Source organism: Danaus plexippus, chromosome 4 (assembly GCF_018135715.1).
Source record: "Danaus plexippus chromosome 4, MEX_DaPlex, whole genome shotgun sequence".
In the NCBI taxonomy this organism is placed as follows: Eukaryota; Metazoa; Arthropoda; class Insecta; order Lepidoptera; family Nymphalidae; genus Danaus; species Danaus plexippus.
Genome location: NC_083538.1, coordinates 1,310,934 through 1,328,608, shown reverse-complemented (window position 1 = coordinate 1,328,608; position 17,675 = coordinate 1,310,934). Strand labels below are relative to the sequence as shown.

Here is a 17,675-nt window from a genome sequence, read left to right as displayed (position 1 = left end):
TCTTCATTCCAACATTACGAAGTTTCACTTCTTCCACGCGAAGGTATTCCATGCACAATTAATTTTTTCATTCATAAATCTTTATACGTTTAACTGGAAACAATGTATGAAGTGACCAGGCAGTCTTGGCCTTTGTTGTAGAGGTACTTTTCTACGAGGAGCTTGTTTTATAAAAAAAATGTTTTACATAAGTAATTTGAATAATTGGGAGGAAATGGTTACATATTAATCGATGTTTAAGTTGATTTGTTATAATTTAACACTGTTGAACCTCGTGCAATTATTAATTCAATTACTAACTCGCCAGAACAATTCCCAGGTACTTTGGCTGTTTTAACTTACTTGCAGAAGTTTTTTCTACAGATATAAATATCTCTATTTTAGAGCTTTTGTCATCGTCATTCGATGTAATATCTTATTATTTATTTAAAAAAAAAACCGGATTATCTAAAGATAAAGAAAACCCTAACTTTGACTACAAATCGTGGGTATATTCTTGTTTAATAAAAAAACAAAAAACAAAAAGCGAACACAAAACTTTGTTCAGCAACAAAAACCAGTTAAACATTTGCAAAGATATTTCATCACCAATTCAATTGAAAATAAAAAGACATTACTAAATAAAAAAATATGTCTCTCCGCTAATTTAAAACCGGAATATATTGTATGCAAGAGTAAAGCAACAGTTTATATTTAATTATAAAACATTATTATGAAATAACAAATTATTAAAAATAATGGTGAAAATTAAATTTTAAATGTTACCATTTCAATAAAATATTGTAATTATCCTAGACAACAGATATTTTTAATTGATATAAAACACTATACAAACGTTTTTAACAATTTAAAATCAAAATAAACATATAAATAGTTTATACCGCTAACAAAATCAAACGTCCACCGGTTAGTCTCCAGGAAGAAGAAAGAAAATAGTCCATTAGGGGCAGATACAATTAAATGTAACTTATATTTAATGGTGCATCTTTGCCTTATATTGCTTAAAACTTTATTCATATTGTCTCCAAAACGCTCCCTAAAAATTTAAACACACGTCAGTGTCTTTGAGAGTCACTTGTGTTTCAAAAGATATTGTTTTATCAAACAAAATGTGTAGAGTACAAAAAAACTCAAGGTCTAGGTTCACAATCAGGTACGTCGCACCATTAATTGATACCATATTGGCAAATGCTTTGATAAGATAACTGACAACATTTCAGTCGCTGGATTGTACTTACTGTCTCGTGTGTATTTTTCGTGTAATATGTTCCTTTAAAGATGTTTTTATGATGTACCGTTCGACCTCATTTGTAAAATATTACAGACTTTTGCTTGATTGTATGCGTTCCATACTGTTGATACTATGCTTCTGGAAGGTGAGTTAAACCAGTGCATTTTATTGTTTCTTTTCACTATTTCGATGTTATTACAACCAATTTATTAAGCGTATATTGTTAAAATGTGATTTTCTTTATTTTCTTCATTAAGTTAAAAATTTGGATATTTGTAGTTAAATATTTCATAACGATCGTATTGACAAATGAATATTGAATAAAAATAGGAAGTTTAATGCGTACCTTGACTATTTATTTATCATGGTCTAATCTATTTTAAAAATTACTGTCCCAAAAAGCATTTGTTATCTATTATAAATTAAATTTATGTGATAAGTTTACAATAACATTTTTTTTAATTATTTAGAATTCAAAACTAAGGAATAGTAAATGTTATTTGCAATAACAGTTACTACCCTTTAGTTTTGAATGGCCTTAAAACTGCTACTCCTTTTGATAGCGTCAAATAAAATTTCTATAAAAAAATATTTTAAAGATAGGTTCGTTAGGGGACTACCCTTTGTATTACAAACATTAATTTTGGTAACAAACAATGATAAATATCACTGTGTGATTATAAACCCACTTACGGTTGATAAGCTTGGTCCATATTTTTTCTTAGCCTTCTTTTTTAATTAAGACCAAATTAAAATATGATTCTAGAAGCTGGGAACATAAAACGGAAAATATTTTCGTTTGATTAATTTATCTATTTAGGTGAAATTTATATTCAAATTGCCACACTTTTAATTATATGTATCTATTTTATGGCAAATAATTAAAATAAATTTTAAATTTCTTTAATTCGGTGTCTTAATTATTTATATATCTTTCGATTCGTAGAGTTGTTCTTAAAATGGTAAAGTTAAAATGGCGGTTTTAGCTTCCTGTAAGCATAGTCGAGGTTTTAATAGTCAGATACGGAGAGTTTACCGTTCCTCATTCAATAACCTACTTTAAAACTGTACCTAACGTGTTAAAAATTATTAAAGAAAAATTATTAACGCCCTTTATGCAATGTGTATATAATAAATCAAGTATATGAAATGGGACGGCAGGTGTATAATACACGATTTTATTTCATGGTTGATGGATGAATGTTAAATCTGTCGCCTGTTGGTGTTAAGGAAGATTATGAAGATCTGTACTAACAATAAGTATACATTACTAGTTGACGTTTGTAACGGTATCAAGTAACTTTTAGGTTAAATTACCCATTAATTATTTAGAGAAGAACAAAAAAAAATAATTTTCTCATTTAAAAACTCCATTCGTACATGGTTATGCGAGCTAATGTGATTAAGCTAAGTGTTATATTTCGGCAAAGATAAGTTACTTTTATATAAAAAATATAGAAAGATTATTTTTGAAGTGAAACTTCTTTAGAATCGTTTTGATTTCAAACTCGATGCAACGAAAAAATAAGACCATAGAGACAGCCGGCTAGAAAATGACATACAACACATCAGACGTTCTCAGTCTCCTCTTTGCGAGACTCTTCGTGGTATCCCTACTATGGTCTACTAAACATTGTCCATATGTATGCTCCTGTGTAGTGGGATAGTCAGCCTATTATATCTATATCTTGCTCCAGGTCCGAGCGTTCTACGTGTTATGTTAGAATGTGTTTAATGCATGAGTTTGCGTCTGCCTATTAGAAAGTTTTAGTATAAATTTTTATTTGTGTCAAAATTTTTATTTCCTTGATAAATTAATTTTATAATTATGCCAAAAACGAAAGCTAAAAAGAATAGTGAATACTGGCTGAAAAAAAGTGACAATAAAATAAAAAAAAAACGTTAAAAGTTCTACGGAACGTAATTCTAATTCTTTTTTTATGTACTTATAAATATACAGTTTACATGAAGCGACTTTTCATTTTTTCAATACTTTCCTATGAGTTTTTTAATCAGGGACTTTTCAGAAGTTTCATTTTTACCGTGTGACTTGCACATTATAGCCACATTATATTAAGCCTAGCTGTGGTCAACTTACTACAGCTCGAACATGATCTGGCTCGACTGGAGAAGTAGCACTGTCTCACAGAAGATTGGCGTGAAGTAGTCTTAAATGGCTGCTTTTCATCTGATGAGTGAGAGAGCCGGTTGACCATTCCCTTTTCCCACCGTTTCATCTCCCTCTTTCACAATCAAGGTCAAAAACATCTCGTATGATGCAGATGACCATGGGCGACGGTGACTACCTTCATTAAAGTAGGAAGACTGCTCGTTTACCAACTTAGATAAAAAAAAATATTAAATGTCAATTAGTTTTCGTCATAAAATTGATTATTTAATTTAACCGTCTTAATATTGTTCGTAACTAGTTAATAAGGGTTAGGCCACAGTCTATAAAAGTTTTAATTATCCTACTATTTATTATCTATATATTTTTTTTATATTTTTCTTAAAATGTCTTTATACATAATAAAAAAGTTTTATTATTAACAGAATGAATATTTTTTTCTAAATCGATGTCATTAATATTTTTCTTTATCATGCATAAATATTTATAATATTGATTTTTTTTTTGTGTGAGAACAATTATATCTGGAATTTTGAAAATGTCACCAGAGAAGTGTTGCAAGTTTCAAATCATCTCTGTTGTTGTTGATGATCCACTCTTTCCGTATGGGCATATATATTATTATGTATGTAAAATCTTTTATTCTATAAAAAAATTCTTTGTCAAACTTAAAATTTCTGTTAAATTACATTAGTGTAATCAAAAAAGTATCTAATAAGATAGATATATTGATGTATTTACTCAGAGGGAATTACGCGATGATGAATTAGAAACGGCGATAAGTTTCAGTCATTTGTGCTATTCATGATTAATGAGCGATGTTTGTGATAATGTATATATATTAATATTTCATGAACTTAGAAGAATATTTCTTAGACATAAAATGCTACAAATAAATTATACGGATTCGGATTTATGTTAAAAATGTTGTTACTTTTAAATTTAAAATGTCTGGATGTAACTTTGTTTACTTTAGAGGACTTCGTCCAGCAGCAGGGATTTCTCGCTAAATGTTAACCTACATTTAATGACCCAAAATTAAGTAACCAAAACACAGCTAGAACAGCTTAGCCAGTTCCATTCGGTTTCTATCAGAAAACATAAAAAATAGCCATTAGGCCTGTCCGTAGTCAGTAATGAAGTCAGATGATATAATATAAAATTTTAAATTATTTTTCTTTACTACGGCGCATTAGACATTTAAAGTCAGGGAAAGTGATCATTTGCGAATGTCAGATGCAGTGGATCACACGATGTCGTCACTCCACGCCATTGACTTGACAGCTCTGTGCGAGGGATGAAGACTTAAACTATTCGGAAACACAGATGAGGGTAATTTATATTTGATTATATTTGTCATAGATTATCACGAGAACTAAGATAATAAAAATAAGTACAAAGGTTGCTTATTAGAATATTAGGGATTTTATTACAATATATAAATCAGATAAATATTTTAATGAGGAGTTAGTTTGAGGAGTTTAGGAGTATTTTATGAAATTAAAATATATATATGTATAGCTAATCTTTTAATTTACTTCATTTACATTTGTTATATTAATCTTTTTTAGTTTCGAAAAGCTGTTCCTGTTTAATTGAACTAATGTATCAGGTTGCGTATTTTTTTTATTCAGTCTATATAATATAGAAAATATTCCCAATTTAGAAAAAAGTTTTATATAAGTCCATTTTAATTATAAAGCTATTAATTAATATAAATAAATTTTAGTTAAGTCTAAAATGAAGTGTTTAACCTAAAATGGTATAGACCAATTAATATATTTTAATTACTATATTTTAAAAAGTGTTCATACGAAATTTGGTCTATACCATACAATCAAATTATGTATATATATATTTAGATTTATAATCTAATTTCTATATTAGAGCAGATTATGTTACATACTTAAAATTTACTAAAGTATTGTTTTTTACAGACGTAAGTTTGTTATATCAACTATAATTGAAGTTACCGTTCGAAAAATTTATATAAGTTATTTTTTTATGGTATTCCATATTAAATGGGCTTCTTTTTATCTCCGAAAATATTAAGTTCCTGGTTAACTAATATAATTGACAGCAGATTGGAACATATGCGTCTAATAGGTACTGGCAACGACTGGTATTTGTTCCACATTTAATTTAAAATGTTTTTATATTCAACAAAAGAAACGCAAAATCTATTTGAATTTAGTAAACGGTTTATTAATCATCAATATAAAAATAACGGTTAGTCTTAAAATTCTGATCAACAGACCTTTATATAAGGGGAAATAATTTTCACATTTTCTTTTTTCAACCGAATCTTTTCATTCTTAGGTATGTATATAATAAAGATTTTTTTTAAAAGTATTATATGGATCTCGCTTATGTATATTTTTGATCTTCTGAACCCCCGATACCAGAAGAGGGGTGAAGTAAGTGTGATATCGATGCTGTGGGTATGTAAGTGTCATTCTGTGCGCGTGTGTCTGTCAGTAGTATCGACCAGATTGGTTGACCGATTTTTATTTTTTTTTTATAATTTAGAAGCCGGTTTCCCTGATATGGTTTTTAGGTATATTTGGTTAACATTTGTCCATAAGACTAAGAGTATAAGATTTTTTCTACAACGATGTACCTAAGTTATTGATGCCAATATAATTAGTGTTACTCAAATGCAAGAAAAAGACGAGATTGGCCAGTCTTGGTCTCGGTCTTGCATTAAAACACCTGGTCTTGGTCTTGGTATTGCACTCCCAGTCTTGGTCTTAGTCTTGTTCTTGCAGCAAGAATCTTGCAATTACCTATTAGCCTGTCGCTATTTATTAAACGTTACTTTACATATTAGAAAAACATAACAGAGTAGGTAACGTTTTGAGCTTGAATTAATATAGGCGTGATAAAGACTAACCAAATTAATAATTGTCTAAACATTTCACCGGTTGGGGTTTGAACCCAGGACCTAAGCAATCAGTGCCAATGCTCTAACTAACCACCTGAGCTACCAACTGTGTCCCGCGAGAGTCAGTCTTTTTCTTAATTAACGTTTTCATTTAATAATTTTCAATGTACTAAAACATGTTTTTAACATGTAGACAACAAATTAATGACATTAACTTGACTGCATTTTTCATGTAAATGAATATTTGCAAAAATATATTGTGATGCAACAGTGAATATATCAATTTATTTATTAAAACAGTTCTCTCATATATTATGATATCCCTGCTAACAGCTAACAGTACATAAATCTTATTGCACGCTTTTTATATTATTCGATTACTTTGGAACACTTTTACTCTGTGGCGGCAATCAAACGGTGTCAAATATTGTGCGTGCGGCGCGGCGGCGACGATTGTTTGTATGCGCAATAGAAGCAGCCGCTGTATCTTGACCTTGTACTTCCAAATAGCTGCAAAATCTCTATGAGAGTTCAGTATCTGATCTTTGATGCTGGTGACAAAGCACCGCTCACTATCACACACAACGCCGATGGTCTAAACTAGGGATGCACTCTTTTTTCTTTTAATGGATATTTTCATTCGCTATGTACGTTTGTTTATGGTACCTAGTGTCCAATTTGCATTAGTCCAATTTTAGAAAAAAATTAAAAATCATATACTTATTATCATAGAGTCCCTAAGCGTATACCCCGAACTCCTGTACTTACTCCCTGAAACGACCCGCAGTCTTAACTGCAAGACGCAAGAGTCTTGCAGACTAGTCTTGTTCCTGCTTAAATCTTGCCGTCAGTCTTGGTCTTGGTCTTGCTAAAAATATGCGGTCGTGGTCTTAGTCTTGTTCTTGCATTTTTGCAAGAACAAGCCCAAGACTGCAAGATCAAGACCGATTTTGGGCAACACTAAATATAATTGTCAAATGACAATGAATAGGGCTTGGGTTATTTAAATTAAATAAAATTATCATTATTGCTTAGTACATCTTAACATTTGTTCGCTTAGGATACAGGTTGGGAAAGGAACTAAAATTATAATTTTTGACTTTATCATCATTTCCCACCTTTTTATTCACCTCTGAAGCAAGTTTTTACATTATAAATATTTAACATTTCAATTGTATATACATACGATTAAATAGTGTATAAAAGACAAGTGATATAGATAATATATATATCTATAAAACAACAAGCTTAAAGCAGCCACAGATTAAATAACATTCCTTAATCTCCCTCCACAATATTCCTGAACCGAACCTCCATATATGCCACTAAATTTAATTAATGTAAAAATTAGTAATGCATACAGTTTTTATTGATTATAAGTAATATGACACCATGACCCTGAAATCAGTCTTTTCCATGAAAAATGTCCCACGCCTATATACCCGTGAGTTAGGTAAAGTACAAATATTATTTTCTTTGTCCATATTAATATACATAATACATTGAAGATATTGATTATTTGAACTGCTCTCATTAATGAAATAAAGTAAGTATTTTAATAATATCCTTGTGATACATAACACGTAATTGCATCGGTAATTAAGGCGAACTATACTCGTTAGTGTCTTTAAATTTTCATACAAAAATAAAAAATAGGCAATAGTAATATTTAATGAAGAAGCCCCACGGTGTTTTTGTGGCTGTCATAACCAATAATTTAGCTATTACTAACACACGACTTTGACAAGATACCAATCAGGATTGATAATTTCTTATCAGGATATTTGTCGAAAATTATATATTTTATTAATAAAAATATATATCAACTGTATTACAATTATTTTCATTGTTAGTATCAACTGGGAATATTGTCTATTACGAGTATATATAGCAAGAGATTTGACGTAGAGTTTATAAGCCTTGATTTTAAAATTACAGCAAAGTAAGAGGCACGGAAAAACCCATATTTCTAAGTTTTTTTCAGACCAGTTAAAAAAAAAATATTTTCATACTTAAATTTATATTGGATCAATAGTTTTTTTTAAAAAATCAATAGTTTTATTAAGTATTTTTGAAATATTCGAACTTTAATCGATAAATTTGTTAATATCAAATGTTAATTTAACAATTAGGAGTACTTCAGGAAAATTAACTTTACCGACTTGTATGATGTCAAATTAATTTATAAATCCTTAAAATTTTTAAGGTCGTTGTCAAGAAAATGAATTGGGAGCTACCGGCACTTTATATTCACATTTAATTGCTTGTTTCACTACCAAATATAAATAAGTTTCAATTGAAAATATTATATTAAAACTTGTATAGTAATAAATGTAATTGTTTGTAATATGATATAAGATCATTTCTTTGTTTAATTATTATATTATTAATTTTTGTTTCATTCATTATATGAACACCTCAGTAAACACAGTTTTATTTCAAACAGTCGAACAAGGTATCAGCCGTATCGCAGACGCGGCAAGTCGTAGTGGGCATGCTTGATGCGACGAAGAGCAATAAGATTAAGACATCGAAGTACAGCCTGCTTCTCTTCATCCCCAAGAACCTGACTGAACAGTTCCGAAGAACAGTTAACTTCTACTTCTTGATAGTAACCGTTATCTCCATTGTTATTGGTACTTGGTTTTCATATACACATTATTTACTGCTAACTAACATCTGTCAAAAATCTTTCATTTCTAGTGAAATAAAATAGATAAAACAAATCTTTGTAACTAATTAAAATTGTCGTTAGGGGATCGCCAAGAATTTTATATCGGGATTTAATAATTTTGAGACCTAAGACTTTAACGAGTATTCATTTAAAGAGCAAGTAAAAAGCAAGCGTGATAACTGGCAGACGAGACGAAAAACTTAACAATTAATAATTTTTTTTTAGACAGTCCAGTTTCACCTTTCACGAGTATCGCACCGCTTAGTTTTATGGTGTTGGTGACGGCTGTGAAGCAAGGATACGAAGACTGGCTGAGACACAAGGCTGACAACAAAGTTAATAATAAAATCGGTAAATCAAACACAATTTTTCTAACAATGTTTTAGTATTACGAACAACGAGGCTGAGGGTAGATCCTTACTCACCAAAGTTAAATAAACCTCGAGTAGGTCGTAAATACTTACATTGGTGTGTGTTTGTTATTTTTGATAAGGAAACATTATTGGTGTTGAGGAAACAGCTGTAAATCATTATATATAAATCGAATGATTCATTGAACTTTCAGGACTCGTGTACTTGAGATTTGATAAAATTATCAACATAATAAATTATTGGAGCATATTTCTTTGCTATTAAGTATAGTGCGTAAATGTTATTGCGATTAATTTTTGTTAGTCATTTTGGATAAATGACCTAAATCTGAGATTTAAAGACGTGCTTATAAAAAAAATTTTCGGTTGCCTAGAAAAATATGACATGTAAGCGTAAAATACTGAGTCTTTTAAAATGTTTATAAAGTATTATTTAGATTCCTTTGTTTTTAGTTCTAATAGAGATTATGAATAGATATCATTTAAGGTTAATAAAACTAACGGCAGTCATTGCCTTTTAGGTAGACTTTCCTCTTTAATAAATAAAAAAAATTGCTAGACCCAACTTTATTGATTTCTATCACAAATTTAGTCTCAAATTGCATTAACTCATTAATGTAATATTAAAAAAATTAAATACTTTTTGTAGACAAAAAAAATTATAGTCCTTCATACAAACGTACTCGGCATGCAGTTATAAAATTGTGTTTCTGATCAGGATTGCTATGTTCCATAGATCCCTGGATTTCACTTCTTTAACCCTTTTTTTATAGTGGAGATAGTCCACAAAGGAGTTATCCAAGAAGTGAAGAACTCCACTATAGCACCAGGCACGCTGGTGCGAGTCAAACGTGGTAGGGAAGTTCCCGCGGACTTAGTCCTGTTATGTTCCGCGGGAGAGAAAGGAAAATGTTTTGTTACCACCGCCAACTTGGATGGAGAAACAAATCTTAAGACATTGAGAGTTCCAGCACCGTTGGTCGGTTATACTGCAGGTATTTGAATTGTACTTGACATAACATTATCAAATTCCTTACCAAAAACATAAACGACAGATTCATAGCCAAGCTATTATTACCAAACATTTGTAATCATTATTTTGTTAATGTGCTATATAACTGTTGGAAATTTCCAGACATTTTGCCTCAAAACATGAGAATCGAAGTGCCGAATCCAGTTGCAGATTTATACACGTTCTATGGTCGTCTGGATGTCCCCGGTTTTGATAATCAAATTCTCAGCACCGACCACCTGATGCTGAGAGGATCCAGGGTCAAGAATACAGAATGGGCAATCGGGTGCGCCGTCTACACTGGTAACATCGTTTCCTTAGAAAAAAATTAACCGAACAAATGAATTTAAATTATTCGTTAAATATTAATTTACCTTTATAATATAATTTACAGGAGAGGAAACAAAGCTGGCTCTCAATTCAAAATATTCCGGAAATAAGTTTTCGTCCAGCGAATCGGCTGTAAATAGTTCTCTAGTAGTTTATATCATTGTTCTGTTGGCAGCAATGATATTTTCGTTCGTTGCAAAGTACATCATAGATAAAGGTCACAAGAGTCGCAACGTTTACTTGGGAGAAGACACAAGCAATTCTTTATCAGCTTCTTCTGTTATTCAAGATCTCTTTTCATTTCTACTACTCTACTATTACATTATTCCAATGTCGCTGTATGTGACCATAGAATTGTACAAATTTATAGGTAATTTTTTTCGTAATTAGAAGCCTTCATTTGAATAAGGAAGACATTGATTTCATTTTAATCTATTTTGACTGGTAGGTGCTCTTTTTATTGGATGGGATCTGGAATTGCGATGCGAAGTAACAGGAAGGCCGGCTATAGCCAATACCTCGGACCTCAATGAAGATTTGGGTCAAGTCGAAGTCCTCTTTTCTGATAAAACCGGTACCCTGACCAAAAACCTCATGGTGTTCAAAGCATGTTCCGTCAATGGACAAATTTATGAAGAGAGGGAATCTAAGTTATACGACACTGAGCGCTTCGACGAGCCCGTTGATATATTTCAGGTCGAAAACAATTCTAATTCTTCATCAAGAATATCTTTAAAGTGTCCGTCAGATAGAAACGGAGTCGATAAATCAAGTGCTATTTGAAAGTTTCATTATGTCAACACATATAATATTGACGCTATCACATTTCCAACACGGAGTAGCATTGAGATAAATATTTTATAAGTATCAGTAGGGCAAGCAGCCGCCATGACTCCGCAGACCGGAATGACTCGCATGTTCATTGATAAAATACTATCAACACGATAACTGAAGGGATCAATACACCAAATGCTATTTGTATTTTGTAGCTTATTTTTTTTTATTTCAGACAGACATCAAATTTTTCTTCACTATACTCGCTCTGTGTCATTCCGTGCAAGTCTCAAGCGAGGACATGAAGAGACTCAGCGCCAAATTATCGTCGAGCCCGAATTTACAAATATTAAAAATATTCAAAAGGACGAAACAGAGCAAGGTTAGCGGCGACGAGAGCGCGGAAGATAAGACCTGGATGAATAATACAAGCGAGAATACGAATAGTCTTGACTATCAAGGGAGTAGTCCGGATGAAAAAGCGCTCGTCGAGGCAGCCGATAGAGTCGGAGTGACATTCTTAGGTGAAGAAGGAAATAATTTGCTTCTCAGAGTATCCGACGCCACAGAAATGTATGAGAGACTGCAGATTATCGAATTCACGTCTGAGAGGAAAAGAATGTCAGTTATCGTTAAAGATAAAGATGGCAAGGTCAGTTATACTTCCTCGGCAAAACCTTGTGAGATAGGCGATATCTTTTAAGACTTCATCAAGTTTTTCGATGTTTCATAATCTAGTATCTTGAAATTCTTATCTTTTCAAAAATTTTAATAGTTGTACTAGAAGTGCAGGATAATGTTAGATATTATCTATTTACATTATAGATATGGCTGTTCTGTAAGGGGGCGGAGAGTTCAGTGTATCCGCTTTGTAAGGACAGTACATCGATCGGGGAAGTGGACAAAGATATAAACTATTTTGCAAGCAAAGGTCTGCGAACGCTGGCCGTAGCATACAGGGAAATATCGCAAGAGGAATATGACAAAGTCTCAAATTGTAAGGACACAGAATGCTCTAACTCACAGAAACAGTCTAAGATTAATTTTTTACATTCAAATTGATTGTTCTTTCATCAGAACACTATTTAAAGGCATTTTGAAGTTGTGTACAAAAAATAATTTAATTAAAACGAGATTACATTAAATAATACCGATTATCAGATATTTTACGATAACCCAAATAACTATTGGCATTTCAATAATTTTGGAAAATTAAAACCTAATTGGTCGTAAATTAACAAAATTGATGGATAGAATTTTATTTTATATATTCCTCCAATGGAATTTAAGTACATTCAAAACAGACTATAAAAATATTTATATATATGCTTGTGTTGATGAAGCTATCAAGGAGCTGGAGGGTACAAGCGCGGCCGCGTTACAGCAAGCAACACAGCAGTTCCGCAGCCTAGAGGCGGACCTCATACTGGCCGGAGCGACCGCTGTGGAGGACTGTCTGCAAGATGGCGTCGCCGACACACTCGCCGCGCTCAGAGCCGCTGGCGTCAGCACGTGGGTCCTCACAGGGGACAAGGTGGGTTAAACTATCGGCGAACTAAGTTAGATGGACGAAAAGACGATAGGAGAGGAATTATTAGGAAAAAGCTCGTTATATAGTGACATTAGACAGTGATGAAAAAACTATGGAAACAGAATCTATTACATTCATGAATACTTATAAAAATGGAAAGCTCTGGGGTTATATGGATATTGTTTTTATTTCAAGTTTGATATTCGTGTCTCTTAGATAGAAACGGCTATAAATGTAGCCCAATCTTGCTCACACATCTCCGAGAACGACAAACGGCTGTTCCTAGTTGGAATAGACAGTGAGGAATCATTACAAGCCAGTCTGGATATATGCAATCGTACGTTAGAGGAGCCGTCTTATAAGGACCTGACTCTCATAGTGGACGGTACCAGCATGAGCCGGATCCTCGACACTCCAGCTGATAAAGCGTTCGTGGACATCTCCCTCAAGTGCAAGGCCGTCCTCTGTTGTAGACTATCACCGATACAGAAGGCTAAGGTGAGTCTCGCTATACACGTTCGTATAACGATTTCTACTCCTGCTTTGCAGCAACCGTTATCACGGAAAGACGAGACGTTGCAATGTAACCGAAACCTCGGGAGTATACAGTTAATATAATGAAAAACGCGTAGTAATCCGAAAACTATTAGTTTTATTTCAATGATGTTCGTGTTAGAGTTCTTTGTATTATGAGTCATATTATTTGCTAAAGATCGGTCATTGAACGGTTACGTTTTGCTTACATACAGTACAGTGAAATCGATAATTCCTTAGTGACATCACAGCAAACAAAATAAAATGTTATTTTTAAAGGATTGCATCTTCTTTCCCGTAAATCTTTTATATAGTCAGTCTTTTTTTTTAATTCAGCTAAAATATGATAATAATTTTGGGAAACCCGCTTTGTTATTCAATACCTAATTTCTCGTGCTCCGATATTTCAGTATTCTGTGTGTGAAGTAATCTTGGACGTACTTCGACATTTTACCTTGTTTTTATAGCATATCAAGGGCAGTATGTTAAATGCAATATTTCAGATAGTAAAACTTATAAAGAACAGTCGTGACCGTCCCATAACAGCTGCTATAGGAGACGGCGCCAATGACATATCTATGATTCAAGAGGCTCACGTGGGCTTCGGACTGTTTGGGAAGGAGGGACACCAGGCAGCTAGGTAGATACAATTTTATTTAATTGATTGACAGATCCACTAGATAGGCCTGTAGCTTTAGTACTAAACCTGAGTTTGAGCAATTTTATTATAGTAACTTTATAAAAAATATATCTTATTTACATGTCTGTGTCATTATTCGTATACAACTATGACATGTATTTTTTTTTTAAAGAAAAGCTTAGAAGTAGCCGGTATTCAGCTCTGTGCTCTACATTCAAACAATATATTATAAAAAGCATCAACATTTAAAATTATGATAAAAACTTAGCTCTGGAAATTTTTTAATTATTTAAAAAAATTGCCTACACTACATGTACATACCTATATTTATGCAGACGTTCAATATAGTTAAACATTTACATCTTTTTTCTTTTACTTTTTACTTGAACTACACAACTATTATTTTTAAACCCAAGTTCTTCAGTGACGCCAATTTTAGCGAACTTTTCTTATATATTTATAAGTGACTATTATTATTCATTTTAAATCAAACTTTTATCATTAAGGTCAGCTGATTTTGCATTTACGAAGTTTGCTATGGTGAAGAAAATGCTACTAGTGATGGGACACTGGTACTACCAGAGACTGGCGACCCTCGTACATTATTTCTTTTATAAAAATCTGGTCCTCGGTATTTTAATGGTAAATTTTAAAAAGATTTTATTATCCACAATATTCCGATACGAATTTGTAACATACAATATCAATATTGCAACAAGAATTTTTTGGTTTTCATTAAAAATTCCTTCATCCTAGACAGTATAATCGTATAGAAAGCTATAGCTACAGTTTATTATAAGTAATTGACAACAGCGCTCTAATTATTTTAAATGGCATATTTGACTTATTTTCCTTTTTTTTTATTCAATTCTATTAGGCATCATTTTATTTTTATGCATATATACAAATCTACAGTTGTTTATTAAAAAAATATATATAATTTTTATTGTACATTCAGCGGTAATACATAATTTCTAATATATATAATTTGTTTCAGTTCCTATTTCAAACGGACTCCGCTTTCTCAACACAATCGATATTCGATTCGTTGTATTTGACGTTTTATAACTTGTTCTTCACTTCCGTTCCGTGCTTGCTTCTCTCTGTCACAGACCAGAGATGGCCGGCCAAGCTCTTGATGAAGTAAGAACACGTCTCAGTTTAGTATCACATAAATTATCTATATTCTATAAGATTAAAAAATAATAACTTGATATATTCCATAATAAAAGTAAACCAGATTATAGTTAAACAACCCAACCAATTATAGCAAAGTTACAAATTTGAAATATTTAAAAACGATTTCAATTGCTACCTTAAAATGGCAGACATTAAAAAGACTAACATCTGAAAATATATTTGTGTCAAATAATTTTATGATGGAATATATATTTTTACTCTGTATTTTTCTTGAATAAAATAAAAATATGGCAAGGGCTGAACGGACAAATTATAAATTTTGTTTGTATGAAGTGAAAATACAATAAAATTCAAGACGTTATAAGTTGTAAATCTCTGTCGTCAATTAATTTAACTCGACTTCTAAATTAATTACAAAATTTAAAATAACTTTCTAGGAATCCAGTACTATATAAAAAAATAAAGAAGAACCAGTTGTTTTCTTCGATGTATTTTGCTGCTTGGTTTATATCGGCGCTTTATCATTCACTAGTCATATATTATTTTTCCAAAATGTTATTTGAAGTTTCTATTATTGATGGCGATGGAAAAAATGTGGATCTATGGTAAGATCTCTCCATAAATAAAGTAATAATTATGTAATAAAATAATAACATATAATTAGAGTTAATTAACTGTCATAATTATCATTGTCTTAATACGCAGGTGTTTTGGAGCTGTTATTTTCCACCTTATGTTGGTGGTGGTAACACTGCGACTAATACTGCAGGCGCGCTACCAGACATTTGTTTTTTTAATGACGGCTACGCTCTCCGTACTTCTATATATGGCCTTCAATACTGTTTATTCCATAGTCTACATGTAAGTATGATTCTGTAGGATGTTGGAAAAATTTGCGTTAGGAATAAGAATATTATTTGGTTATTCGTTTATTTTCTTACAGACCTCTTGACGGGGATGTCTTGGGTACATACACAAGACTACTGGCTTCACCATCCTTCTGGCTTTTAAATTTTAGTGTTATTGTTGGCACTATGACACCAGACCTTTGCATTCGCCTTATATCCGAAGGAAGGAGTCGCCGGAACATACAATTTGATACTCGTACCAAAACTGTTTTTTCCACTCGACTTTAATTTTTCTCAGCGCATTTCCACATTATGTCTGTTCTAGATTTATTTGTTTATGATGTACATTTTCTCACTACATTTTACTAATTGCGTAACAAAAGATTTTAAAGTAATGGAAACTTATAAGGCTGTAATTACTTTAAAATGTTTAAAAAACGTAATGTTAAATTAATTTATTAATAAACAGGGACCAGTTATAATTTACCTAGTAAATAAGATATTTTTCTCAATCTAGTCATTTAAGAAATGTAATAATAAGTGTGGTGAATTAATTTATAGATTATGTGTGAAATAGTTAACTTAAATATGGATTTTTCAACAGATAAAATAAAATCTTCAAAATATTTTTTCAATACTTTCTTGTATCCATTGTTTCATTAATTATGTCTATTTGTAGATGTTTTTGCTTGGATAACATATTAAAAGTAATAGATTTATAACAAGTTTGAAAATCACTGGGAAGAATCGTTTGAATAAATACTAACAACTTTATTATTTCGCCATTACGCCTGTTTTTATACAATAATATAAGGAAATAAGTTCTAAAAGGAATATTGTTCAATTTGTATAAAATTATATATCATGGAACATATTATATTTAGGCTGTGTAAAATAATGTGATAATTTTAAAAAGGCTAAGACTCGGCAGCATTAAAAAAACATTTTTATTTGCATTGACTTGATTGCTTTGTTAAAAATATAATATGTAATACATATATACATTTTGCTCTGGCGATTTTACATTTAAATCATATAAAAATTAGTCTTTACGATTATTCAATTACAGAATATAGTTTGTGTTATCATTCATTTAGATCGTTCATAGAATGTAAATTATGTATTATGCAAAGAGAGATTTTCCACAGAAAGACTACATTATCTTTCGAAATAATAAGATACAAAAAGATTTAAATTTGCAAATGTATAAAAAAACAAAACTCAGTCATAACACATTCCAGTAACTTACAACAAGGACAATAGATCAAAAAATTCACCTTTCCTAAACAGAGAATCATCGTTTAGTATTTTTTATCCTTATAAAATAAATATACCAAAGATTAAAAAGAATTTTTGTGCTTGGAAGCTTATTATTGAAAGGCTAGGCTGCCCCTTTACCTACAGATTAGCTTACGGCACATAAAGAGAAATCATAATTTAAATTGCTGAGTAGGCATTATTAATCAAATCTATATGGGACAATACAGTGTGTTTTACTAAATAAAGTTTATTTTACATAAAAATAAAATACACAAAAAAGTGTTAAATTACACACGAAAATTAATAAAATAAATTGTT

At 31.3% G+C, this 17,675-nt stretch overlaps 1 protein-coding gene across 3 annotated transcripts; it reads left to right on the top strand.

The window, feature by feature from the left end:
- The first annotated feature begins 890 nt into the window (after positions 1 to 890).
- Positions 891 to 16,732, top strand: LOC116768544 (phospholipid-transporting ATPase IF). 3 transcript variants are annotated; one of them, XM_061526663.1, is made up of 17 exons: positions 907 to 1,376; positions 8,690 to 8,879; positions 9,143 to 9,268; positions 10,062 to 10,283; positions 10,424 to 10,603; positions 10,695 to 11,000; positions 11,079 to 11,326; positions 11,640 to 12,056; positions 12,230 to 12,401; positions 12,748 to 12,938; positions 13,152 to 13,433; positions 13,973 to 14,109; positions 14,616 to 14,751; positions 15,107 to 15,252; positions 15,687 to 15,854; positions 15,955 to 16,110; positions 16,193 to 16,732. In XM_061526663.1, the coding sequence occupies exons 1-17, from the start codon at positions 1,287 to 1,289 to the stop codon at positions 16,383 to 16,385; spliced, it is 3,360 nt and encodes a 1,119-aa protein (XP_061382647.1). In that variant the 5' UTR covers positions 907 to 1,286; the 3' UTR covers positions 16,386 to 16,732. The 3 variants fall into 3 exon arrangements, with proteins under 3 accessions (XP_061382658.1, XP_061382647.1, XP_061382654.1); XM_061526670.1 differs by lacking the exon at positions 907 to 1,376 and adding an exon at positions 4,567 to 4,691; XM_061526674.1 differs by lacking the exons at positions 15,687 to 15,854; positions 15,955 to 16,110; positions 16,193 to 16,732 and having other exon boundaries at positions 891 to 1,376; positions 15,107 to 15,637.
- Positions 16,733 to 17,675: the final 943 nt, after the last annotated feature.

Excerpts from the sequence above, each read along its gene's own strand:
- LOC116768544 (XM_061526663.1), top strand. The coding sequence starts at position 1,287 with ATGATGTACCGTTCGACCTCATTTGTAAAATATTACAGACTTTTGCTT. Across the intron at positions 1,377-8,689 it reads TGATACTATGCTTCTGGAAG|TCGAACAAGGTATCAGCCGT; the intron begins GTGAGTTAAACC and ends TATTTCAAACAG. Across the intron at positions 13,434-13,972 it reads CACCGATACAGAAGGCTAAG|ATAGTAAAACTTATAAAGAA; the intron begins GTGAGTCTCGCT and ends GCAATATTTCAG.